Source organism: Rhipicephalus microplus, chromosome 1 (genome assembly GCF_043290135.1).
Source record: "Rhipicephalus microplus isolate Deutch F79 chromosome 1, USDA_Rmic, whole genome shotgun sequence".
NCBI classification, from domain to species: domain Eukaryota; kingdom Metazoa; phylum Arthropoda; class Arachnida; order Ixodida; family Ixodidae; genus Rhipicephalus; species Rhipicephalus microplus.
The window spans coordinates 166,828,442-166,841,092 of record NC_134700.1 but is presented as its reverse complement, the minus strand read 5'-3'; the positions used below and the strand labels follow the sequence as shown (position 1 = coordinate 166,841,092).

The 12,651-nt window shown below is 44.8% G+C and overlaps 1 protein-coding gene across 1 annotated transcript in view; it reads left to right on the top strand.

The window, feature by feature from the left end:
- Positions 1-9,369, top strand: part of LOC142802427 (intraflagellar transport protein 81 homolog) — a 44,661-nt gene extending 35,292 nt beyond the window's left edge. The window contains exons 13-14 of the mRNA XM_075887592.1: positions 6,453-6,619; positions 8,734-9,369. Coding sequence (XP_075743707.1) covers positions 6,453-6,619; positions 8,734-8,830 — 264 coding nt within the window. The 3' untranslated portion in view covers positions 8,831-9,369. The remainder of the gene's footprint in view (positions 1-6,452; positions 6,620-8,733) is intronic.
- Positions 9,370-12,651: the final 3,282 nt, after the last annotated feature.

The window sequence follows — 12,651 nt, the reverse complement described above, 5'->3', positions numbered from 1 at the left end:
ATATTGTGATTTGTACACAGTATTGCATGTACTCAAGATGTGGACGTCTATTCAATTTACACATTATATTGCTTTGCACTAGATTCAGACGTAACATGCACACCTTTCAGTAATTTCCGCATGATACGTCTTTCCATAAGATGCGGAGACCGCATCATACGTCTTATGCGGAGCCCGCATCATACGTCTTATGCGGAGTCCGCATCATACGTCTTCCATATTCCAATAATTCCGTATGTGAGGTCTCCGCATCTTACGGAACGTTTCAGTAGGGATCGGTCATATTATTGCAACTGACCCCTGTATGGAAGACTTCTGGGCGTTGTCTTTAGTCAAAGTGTTCTCTAAAACGACAGACGACACCCAACTGTTCATGAAGTCACAGATATCGGCCATAATATTAGTACTGAAACCTTAATGCAAGATTTCTGGACGTTGTCTTTAGTCAAAGTATTCTCTAAAACGACAGACGACACCCGACTGTTCATGAAGTCACAGATAGCGGTCATAATATTGGAACTGAGCCCTGTAGGAAGACTTCTGGACGTTGTCTTTAGTCAAAGTATTCTCTAAAACGACACCCAACTGTTCATGAAGTCACATATATCGGTCATAGTATTAGAACTGAATCCTTGATAGAAGACTTCTTGACGTTGTCTTCAGTCAAAGTATTCTCTAAAACGACAAATGACACCGAAAAGTTTATTAAGTCGCAGATATCGGTCATAATATTAGAACTTAAACCTTAATGCAAGACCTCTGGACGTTGTCTTTAGTCAATGTATTCTCTAAAACTACAAACGACATCCAACTGTTTATGAAGTCACAGATATCGGTCATAATATTAGAAATGAATCTCTAATGCAAGACTTCTGAACGTTGTCTTTAGTCAAAGTATTCTCTAGAACGACAAACAACACCCACCTGTTTATGAAGTCACAGATATAGGTCATAATATTGGAACTGAACCCTGTATGGAAGACTTCTGGACTTTGTCTTTAGTCAAAGTATTCTCTAAAACGACAAATGACACCGAACTGTTTATTAGGTCGCAGATATCGGTCATAATATTAGAACTGAAACCTTAATGCAAGACCTCTGGACGTTGTCTTTAGTCAATGTATTCTCTAAAACGACAAATGACATCGAACTGTTTATGAAGTAACAGATATCGGTCATAATATTAGAACTGAAGCCCTAATGAAAGACTTCTGAACGTTGTCTTTAGTCAAAGTATTCTCTAAAACGACAAACGACACCCACCTGTTTATGAAGTCACAGATATAGGTCATAATATTGGAACTGAACCCTGTATGAAAGACTTCTGGACGTTGTCTTTAGTCAAAGTATTCTCTAAAGTGACAAGCCGCACCCAACTGTTCGTGAAGTCACAGATATCGGTCATAATATTGGAACTGAACCCTGTATAGAAGGCTTTCGAATGTTGTCTGCAACCAAAATGTTCTCCAATGTAACAACTCACACCTACTCTTCATGATGTGACGGATTTAGGTCATGAGACTGTAATTGTACACTGTGCAGGGGGCTTTCGAATGATAAGCGTATCGGAAATATCCTCTAATGCAATGAACCGCACCTTGCTCTTAATGATACAACAGATACTGGTCATAGGAATGGAACCAAGCATTACATACAATGCCTTTGGGCATTTTTTGAGGTAAAAATATGCTTTAACGCAATTAACTGTACCTGAAACCTCATGATAAGACAGATATTGGTCATAGGACTGCAACTGAACCCTGTATGGAATACTTCTGGATGTTGTCTATAGTTAAAGTATTCTGTTAAACGACAAACTGTACCCAACTCTTCATGAAGTCACAGATATCGGTCATAATACTGGAACTGAACCCTGTATGGAAGGCAGTCAAAATGTTCTCCAATGCAATAAAACACACCTGACACTTCATGATGCAACAGATAGTGATCAGATTGGAACCAAGCACAGCGTGGAACACTTTCAGATGGTATATTTATTTATTTTCAAATACGGCAGCCCAATGTGAGGCTACTGCAGAAGTGGTGTACACATATACAAAATGAAAGCATTTAAACAGTGATATCACAGTAAGTGTGCCAACGTAAACGAATATCACTACTCCCTGAGTGCACCCCAATAAGAAATGAGAGAAACAGAACATTAATATGATACAAGTGCCTCCAAAAAGTCAGACACACTGGTATCACGAACAAAGCCAAGTAGATCATTCCAGTGTTCGACAACTTTATTTGAACGTTGGAGAGCACTACAAATGACTTCTAGGCTGGACTGTCATTGCAGATCAGTGCTCTGTTGGAGGTTTCTACACTTTGCTGCTAGTTTCAATATCTTTTAACTTCTACAAAGTGCATCTGACACTTCTTGATGAGACAGAAATTGTTTTTGAGATGGCAGCCAAACACTGTGGCTTTCACATGTCATAAATAGTCAAAATACCCTAGAATGCAATAAAGCATGCCCAAAATTTTTGATCGGACAGATACCGGTCATAGGATTGCACCAGAGCACCATACAGAAGTTTTGGCAAGTTTCTTAACCTAGCCTAACTGAATGTGCTTAAGTGCATGCATATATAGTCCAAGTTAATGTGTATACTAAAAACCTGAAAAGAAATGGAGCAGTTCTTGGAAACACAAAGATTCAATGTTTGAAACCATCTAATAATATCTTCAGCTCATTACAGTCCAGAGGAACAGATAAATACATGCGCAGTTCTGAAACATCTCATAAGTCACATGAGGTACTTTTTGCATTTCTTCTATACAAAGTGCAGTACAGTACTAGTGCACCTTCATTTTTTCTGTGCATACATGTGGTGACCTTCTCTTCCTACTATTGTGCCATCACGCAGCTAATTTCAAATCAGGCACTTCTCACAATGTTTTCAGTTATCTGTCTAGCTGTAAACAAAACGCGTGTTATATTATAGTGAACTGTGAAACGACGGAGAAGCACCATCGTATGCTTACAGCTATGAGTATCAGAATGAACTATAAATTAAGAATGTGTATGTTAGAATGCCTCCAAACAATGTATGTGCAACTGAGCGTGGCCGAGAAGCAGAACAAGCGAGAAGTGAAATAGCAGGCAATACCAGCAGCACTTAATCATGCAACTTTCTTTTTCGATCACCACAGCAACGCACGCTCTAGTTTCTATCTTGGATATGAATGGACATGAGACTGCTGACAGCTGAATGTGTCAGCGTCGCTGGTACCCGTCACGAAATCACATCACACTGATACCAACCAGAGCACGCTTGTTAATAGCTTGGCAACACACGAAAACGATTTGCACCAAAGCTAACGAATGTTTCAGCGTCATACAATTCGCGAATACACTTATATAAGTACGTACGATATCACATCACCATAATGTGCTGGCTAGTGCGAGGTTCACTTTCAGCGATGATGAATACCGATGTTGAAAACAAACACAGTGTAGAGAAAAACTCCTCCGTGTGCACTACGCAATGTTTTGGGCGTCGTATACGATGTCTATGTTGCGACGGAAACTACCGTAGATCTTTCTCAGCCGATGTTCCTCGCATGTGTTGGTTCATACGAACTAGACGGTAGAGGTCTACGCTGGATCCAGATGACACCGCTCTGAATTGCCTCCGCGGTAGGCGAGGGCTCGCGCTCAAAGCTTCGAACCTCCGAAGTCTGTTCACACTTATTTTTAGCACAGAAAATTACAAATCAAAGCACAAGAACACCGACATGCTCCAGTAGTCTGTGCGATGTTTTCGCTCGGCCGACGATCGCACTCGGGACCGGTGCCGGCATTTGGTGGATTTGTCGGCGTCGCTCGAACTCGGCACGAAACCGCGTCACGCTGGTAGCACTCGCAGTCGTTCGTGGTTTCGTTGTCGTTCTAGATTACGAAGCAGTCATTCAGGAACATTTGGAGTAGTTTTCATGCTTGCTTTCAGCACTCGGCTGCGCCTTCGAAGCGGCGGCCATTTTAGGCACAGCATTCGGAGTCATTGCCGCCTCTGGTTGGTTGGCGCGCGGCCTCTGGTTGGTTAGCGCCGCTGTACGCGTGGTGACGTAGTGTACGCGAGGCGAAATATCAAGCCCGGCTTGATCCCTCGCGCCTGCTCGCGTATGCCCCTCCGAAGCCGACGCCGAGAGGCGCATTTGACGCTTTTGACGCGTAGACGCAAGCGAACGCGTGCCAGTGGTTGGCACTTAAGTTGCGCGTCGGGACGATGCCTCTTTCGGATGGAGGCAAATGTCACGTGCTTGCTCAAGAAAGACGATGGCAGTTGTGCATGTGCCATGAAAGACTATAAAATGAACGAAAAAGAAGAACTCGCTTGCGCGTTCTATTAAAAGACCGACTTGCTTCTGGTGTCTCAATCTCCGCGGCAAGACCTCTGTTTTGACGTCTTGACAATATGCTTCGGCTATCAACTACTGTCAACACAAACAAGCGAGTTTTCAGAAGCACACGACCTTATTCGTAGAAACTTCGTAGCATGTTTCGCGAACGAAAAGAACGAGACACTCCTATTACAATGGAAACTACGATTTGCCTTATTTCAAGATGCACTGGCCCAGGCGTAGTTCTTGTCTGTAATTAGGTGAACGGCATGCGTATTTAGTTTTTGACTGGACAACGGAACTCAATGGGATACATGAAATCGGCAGCAAGAGTCACAGCGTAGTTACCTCGAAAATGGGCCTTGCCTGTAGCAGTGTAGCAACGCAGCGAAAAAGTGCTAGCACCTTCCGGAGAGGCCCGCTACACATGAACAGTTGCCTTCTTCAACCTCGGGCTCGCTAGACAGGTTCATCTACTTGAGGTAAATCTGATGCGGTTCGCCGAAGAGGCCTGATGTTTGCGCGCAGAGCAGCACTACTTCCGCTGTTCGGCAAGTAAAATTCTTTATGGCGACGAGAATGAGGCGGTCCGCTATCCTTTCGCCTTTGACGAATCAACACGATCCGACGCCACATTCAAGAAACTTCAGCACAGCGCCAAAGGAAAATACCGCGTTGACACACAGATGCCATGAACGTGAGGCGCGAACGTGCTGCCCTAGCCTCGGATATTGCTGTGTTCGCAGGGAGCAGACGCCCTTGCGAACACAGCAATGCTCTCACAGTTGCTTCCGAGCAGCGCTGATGTTACGAGACTGAGCGGTACGGAGGCGAGCGTTCACACGCAGGGGATGGTCGCAACACGCGGCAGGATGCGTGGCTTCCCCGATTGCGTACTGGCAGGAAGCTCCCGATTGAAAACAGAGCGACGTTCCAAGCATAGTTTTTCTAGGAAGCGTTGAGGTTGCTAAACGTAGCCATCTTGGTTTTTTCAACCAATGTTGCCAGCACACGATCGTTTTCTGGAGTTGCATAGGCTTTCGTAGCCGAGATATACCATTATGACGAAAGCGGCGATAAGTCCCGAATATACTACTGATACAGTTCGCTGTACTGGGAACACGTGCATGTACCCCCATTTAGATATGTAAATAACCAAAAGACTCTCGGTAGTAGCAACAAGAAAAGGTTTATGGGACATTTCGACCGAAGCTTGGTTTTCATTTTGATCTATACCGGACTCGGGTCGAAACGTCGAATAAACCTTTCCGATGCTTCTCCTCAGATCTTTAGGCATGGCTTCATAATGCCTATTTGATTCTGCGCAACAAGTTTACACTTATATATCAACAGCTGAAATGTGTTGTGCGCTTATTGTAAGATAACATACGCTGCATTTATAGAGGTCGCCTACAGGAGTCACCTACGCAGCGTAACCATATAGTCGCAGCCGAGTTCTCTAGAAAGTAACCAGAAATGAATTTCCTGCAGTCAAAGCCAACTTAGCTATTGGGATATCCCGCATATATTACTTGTACAGCTTATTCAGTCAACCGCCCCGGGTAGACTATAAGGGCGCACACTCAACTACAAGTGTGCGACTGAAGCGCAGTGTATCACTAATCGATTACATGAGCAGCATATTGGCTCTCGACTTCATTGGCTATGAAATCTAACAATGTTGATGTGTCATTTAGAGAACGCATTTTGTAGACCCCAAGATTGCTAGCCGCACAGCCTTCTCATATTCCCTCTTTCGTGGCAGTTTGCTGAGGATGGCAGAAGGGCATAATAATTGCTGGAGCCCATTATCACGATATGATTATGGGGGACGCCATAGTGGAAGACTCCTGCAATTTTGACTACCTGGTGTTCTTTAAGCCCGCGGGCCTCCAGCATTAGCGCCTCCATCGAAATGCGGCCGCCATGACAGAGATTCGACCCCGCAACCTTCGGGTCAGCAGTGAAGCACCAATAACCTACAAACTAACGCGGAGGGTGAAGCCCATTGTTAGAGTTGACAAGGCATTCGCCGTTGTACGTCCTGCGAGACTATGCACACGGAATTTTATTGACGGAAATATTTCTTTCTTGCGCGCCAGGAAGTGTCCAGCCTCCGAAGTGAACTGAACAGCGAGGAGTCCAAGCTTAACTTCCTCCAGCACAGCCTTCGGATACACGAAGTGCAGCTAAACTTCCTCAAGGCTAATGGTGTGCTTGGAAACGCCGCCGCAGCGGACGCTGGCTCTGACGGCCAGACTTCACTCAGGTAGGGTGAACACATATTCAAGGTGAACGCATATTCACCAGGGCGCCTAAAACGGACGCCGGTGAGCAAGAAAGAAATCGACAATAGAACCTGCAGGCTTTCCCGTACGCCTGCATTTGCGTTTTCCATCCTATGAACAGCGACTAGAACGTAATCATCAAACTACGCGCACAATATTACCTTATATAGACGCCGTCTCGTAATGAAGTTCCCGGCCGAAAATAAGACAACATTTAATCGGTCACCTCTCGCTAAATAAAGCTATATTATTAAATAGATACATTATTACCAGCAGTGGTCACACAGAAAGAAGATATAAAACTAGATAAAGTTTGCTGTTTTCAGAGCGTAGTTTCTCATCGAAGAGAGCCGCGACGCGCAGTGCGTCTCAAGTAGCGTATGCGTGGCTATAAGTAGAGGGTGTTCATCATGCGCGTGTTGTATGGTGCCTTTAGAGGCGCAATTGAACGCAGTTGTTGAAAGCGAAGGCCATACTTCTTTCCGATAGCGGTTTGAGGACGACGTACCACGATTCCCATCGTAGTTGTAGTGGTGGTTTCAGGACGCTTATTTCTGCAACCCACGAAGAAGCATTGCGCAGCATCGCTATGAGTGAAATAACAGTGCTATAAAGGAGAGGCCAACTTCTCGGGATACGACTTCCCACACCGACCAACAGGCCAGGGTACCCCTACCCCCCCCCCCCCTCCCGGTCCCGACGGCACTAAGAATTGAACACACTCCTATCCTCCTCACTGCCACTGCTCTAAACGGGGATAGGGGCTCACTGCACCGTATAGTCAAGTAATAGCACATCCGCGCTCCTTCAGTGCGAGAGGTACAGGGTTCGATTACAGAGTTGCCGTGAAGCATATTGGGCTAGGCTCCCATCAGTTTTTCTAGTGCTGGAAAGTACGAAAAAAAGAAAGTAAAATAGGCACTGTAAAAACAACCCGCCGTAACATGTGCGTAATGTTGCTTCACTGCAGTACGAGTCTGCTTGCGGCAGTGCACGCTTTACAGGTGGCTATACTATCGGAATGGGGGTTGCGCCCTTCCCGAATTTTGAGGGACTGCCTCAACTTCTCAACCATCATTCCGAGTTATGGGCCATCCCTGTCGAGACAGCTGTGTGTTCCGAATTGGCTCTGGATCCACCTGTTAGAATTTTTGTATGTGATCCACACGCCGAACAACCCACGTCACACTAGCGGCTACGCAACACGAACAAAATAGCGCCCATCGCACGCGCGAAGCAATCGAACCTCAACCTTGTGAAATTACTCTTTCCAGTCAGCCACGCCCCTGGGGAGAGGGTATTCTAAGAGAGTGTGGGGAGACAAAATAAATTCTATGCGCGCTGATGCAGGTAAAGCAGTACTCCCGCGGGAAGGGCAACAACTTTGACGAGAGAACTGCTTTCTCTGGCTCCCTATGCAGACGCAATGTAGGGTTTTCTTTATATTTCGCACAATGATATTGACCCACCAGGCGCATTCTTGCCGTCGGCGTCAGCACGTAAGGTTCCAAATAATCTGAAAATATCACCTGCGCATCATATGTGTTACGTGCAAGTGAAAGTGCGAAGGGATGCCAACGATGGCGGCTCAAGCGGAAAGGAAACGCCGGCCGTTTCAGTCGTGCGATACGGCGCATGAAGAGTTGCGAAAGGGAGGGGGGGGGGATGCGACTTCGGCTGGAACGGCGTAATTTGACCAGCCATGCGTGGTCGCCTGCTGTCGTGCGCACCGTATCTTTATCGAGATCAGCATACGGCTCATATCTTTGTACGTATTTTTTCATCGCAAAGCTTGCGCTGAGGCTATAGACAGAGCAAAAGAGCAAACCTCACTTCGCTCGCTGTAGCGGCCACGTTTCCTTAAGAGTAACGCCTTGTCGCATGCTAAAGGAGTGAGCTTCCAGCACAACTTCGTATCGCGTTCGTAGCTTCGCTCTTGCGACGGTACCGTGCTTCGTAGAATATGATTTCAACGACACTTTCAGTTTTCGGTTCCCGCGTAGATCGATTTAACGAGGTTTCACTGTGTGTATTCACGTCTTTTTCTAAAACCGCACCAACTTGAACAGTGCGCACAAATGCCACACTCGCGCAGAGCCAAGCTGGGCCACGAGATCACCGAGCAGGAGAAGCGGGGCAAGGCCCTGCGGGAGCGCCAGAAGGAGATGCGCGAGAAGCAGGCCTCACTGTGAGCACAGACCGAGCAGTGGACGCACTTGCAGGCGCTGCTGAGGGCCAAAATGGCCGCGACCACGGCCTCAACTCACTGGCAACAGGGAGCACTGCCGCCGGGAAGCGCAGCGACACACGGAGACACCAATTCGAGGGACTGGCTGGTCCTGTGATGTACCACAATGTGCAGAGCAAAATGCACAGTATACTTTTTTGCGTTAACACAAACATTTACAAAGTGGGCAATGTAGACAATGAAGGTCCGCTGGCCTTATGTTACGCACCTCATTGTACGAGAGAAGACCAACAGCAGTGAATGTTGGTTGCCGTACCACCTGGTGTCACGTATGAGGTACAGTTTAGTTTTTCAGAAAAACAAAACAGAACGAAGCAAGGCTACTGCTGAAGGTGCCTTGTTTCCTGCTGAACTGCAACTGCAAGCACATGTATGTTGTTCTAATTATGTGTATGTTCTCCCATATCCTCAGTTATCATGTAATATCCATATAGCAGCTTTTAGGTTACAATAAATTATGAGAAAGTTTTCTCGTGGACTATATCCACGCATAGACTGTAAGTTGAAGCAAGGTTGAAAGATGGGCGAGTTGAAACCGATGGATATGTATGCTCAGCCTTGTTTTTCTATGTTCACGCTAGCTGAGTAAGTTTCAGTCGAAAGGTGGCCCTTGCACTCCATCCTTCTTCTGTATTCTCCAGAGCCGTCACGCTGACTTTAACTGTCGGCCGACATGCGGTACATGTGACGTTGTATGGGATACTATTCTGCACAACAGTTGTTGGTTCTCTTCATACGATAAGCATGGGCATTGCGATCAGATATTTAGATCATAAAACAAGGATGACAGAGCATTCCCGTAATGAACCACATGGTGCCCACAGCAGATGTGCAAATAGAATGTTTGAAGAATAAGTAGAATTTTCGTGTATAAGTAAGCGAGGTGAGAATTATGAACACGTTTCATGAAAACTTATTATTACTTCCCCTTTTCTTGCAATACGTTTCCTCCCCTTTTGTTGGTAGCAGTTTTAGGAGAAAGAGGGACCCAGAACTTCAACTTCAAAACTGCATACACAAACACCTAAGAGACACTAATGTATACGCAGTATAATATGTAGTGAAAGCTTAAGATCATGACAGCTGACTTATGGGCAGCCCTAAAAGCAAAAAGGAGTTGCAGTTCTGCCTACAACACCTGTTTGGTAGAGTCTACGCAGCTTTTGACCACATAAACATTCCCTGCAGCATCTTGGTAGCTGCAGTACTCTTCTGCAAAGCACAAGCTTGGTAATACCGAGCCAAAGTATTTGTATCGAAATAGAAGCAAAATGCAAGAATACGTACAAATAAGTTTTTAGGGACGAGTTAAAGAACTGCATGATCAACCTGATTCCATAACTCCAGTACAGCATCACTTGTAACCTTGCTTTGAATTCGTCAACTGCAATTTCGAAGGGTGACAAAATGCTTTATCAACCACTAAACTTCTTCATAATGAAGATGTTGCATGCATTCTTTTTAATGAAGACATAGTATTCACAGAGGTATCGTACAGCTGACCAGTAAAGAGTTTCAATTGCTATAATATGTCTGTAGTGTTAAAGCTGGAGTCAAGTTTCCCTAGGATGTAAACAAATATTGTAAAGAACAAGGAGAAAGGCGGCCATATACAAGGAACCTTTTCATAGTTTTACTTCCAATCACAAAACATTTGACAACTTCAAAGAATCTGACACAGGCAAAGAGTAGCAAAGCAATTATTGAACTAAAAGGGTTCGCTTGAGAACTTGTTACCATTGAAGCATGCAGTGTAAAAATGCATACCAGCAGGTCACCGAGACCTTCACTATCACATACAGGGTTACACAAGATTATGTATGCTGGAAACTAAGCCAGAGATCATGTATGTGCAAATTTTATGTGGAAACAAATGAGGCGGGCTCTTTGTTGCAGCATTTTGTTCACTTCTAATGGTGATGACCTTCATTTCTTTGGATATGTGTGGATAACAATACCACAGAGCACTTCTCACGTTGAGTAAAGGCAATGCTTAAGTGCGTCCTGAGATAGCAAAAATCACGCCTGTTCTAGCTGAACTAAAAATAGTATTCCATGTGAGGCACTTTTCTTTTCACTTCACTGGTAACAAATGACAATCACAACATCAACAAATAACACAGCTGACCAATGATATTAAGGAGATTCAAGTGCTTGCTTTCAATGGCTCACTCTGCAACACTCAGGGTACCCAATGCACTACATAATCATACTGAACTTAAAACACAGATGGCTGGAAGTTGAACCCGGTGAGAATGAATTGCAAGAATACACTAGTACGTCCGTCCAGCAAATCTTTCTTCATTGTTTTTTCGCAGTGGAATCGCATTTATTTGTGGACATACCCAGCTTATATTTAAGTTCGGAATTCGGCATATGGCAATGATGCAAAGTGCACCAGCACATTAATGCATCAATAGCTTATATATAATCGCCATTAGTAAAAGCTTGCACAAGTGAAAGTATTAGATAATCCAGAAATGAAATGATTGTATTGTAATCACAGCATACTGGAGAGTGTATAATAGCTGCTCAAACTTTGAAACGGTCACCTTTTCACCAAAATTTTGAAGTGACTATAAACATTCAGCTTCGCAAAAAAGCTCATTCTTCTTTGTTATAGTAAGCTCAGCAAGAGTGTGTATCAGCACTCAAGCAAACCATAAAATAGGAAGGATTTTTGCTTCTACACCTTCTACAAAAATCAAGCATGCATCGCTGTAAACTTATACTTGTCTTAGAAATTGTTTTGCTACTGCACACTGATTTTAAGCAGCGTGCAGTCCCAAAAATGTAATTGTGACGCAACATAGTACAGTCGATTCCCTATAATTCGAAGTCACTTAATTGAAGTTTTTGGTTAATGAAAAGTCAACAAGTGGTCTCATCAATTTTGCATGCATGCCTATGGGAAAAAAAATGCTCGATCATTCGAAGTTAAAAGCTCGTAATGTTGGTTAATTAGAAGTTATTTTCAGTTGAGATCCTAGAAGTGACCATAATTTTTTAATAAAATGGGGAGTTCTTAATGTGCCAAGACAGCTGTTGGACTGCGCTGTTGCCGCCATCGCCACTGCCCGCAGCATCACAGTTCATGAAGCGGCCATCTTGTTTAGTGAACGCCAGGGTATCGCATTAATTGCATCAGCTAACCAGGTCTTTTTTTGTGATGTGTTGAGTGGTGGTCACGTACGTCAGCCGCGTGCTTCGTTGAAGTCTGGTTGAAGTTAGAACAGCGTGACGGGACGCTGGTGGAAAAGAATGCCCAAACGCACACAGCGCTCTGTGTGTGTTTATGTTTCCTGCTCCGTCTGCGTCCAGTTGGGCTGTTCAAACATAGCATGGTAATCCAACTAGCCCGCCAACGCCCTGCGGGTTGATTCCGCACGTGTTTCAACAGCTGACTGAGTATTGTGGTGGCAACATTTGATAATGGCAACTTGCGGCCCCTACCGAACACTTGACCTTGAGTCAAAAGTCTTGAAATAAGTTGACCAGGAAGGCACCGCCAAGCAAGACATCGCACAAAAGTACGGCGTTAAGCCTAACTTGCTCACAAATTTCATGAAGTGCGAACAGGTGAACTCGACAACGCTAGTTTTGGGGCCATCCTTAACCCCGTCCCTATTAAAAAATGTGTTGTCGTGACAACAATATCGATACATGCGGTCCACTAATAAACAGAAAAATTGTGCAGGTGGTTTGGCTAGTGGACGATGACACAGAAATGAACCACCACCCAGTACTACCAGTGTTGCTGCGGGT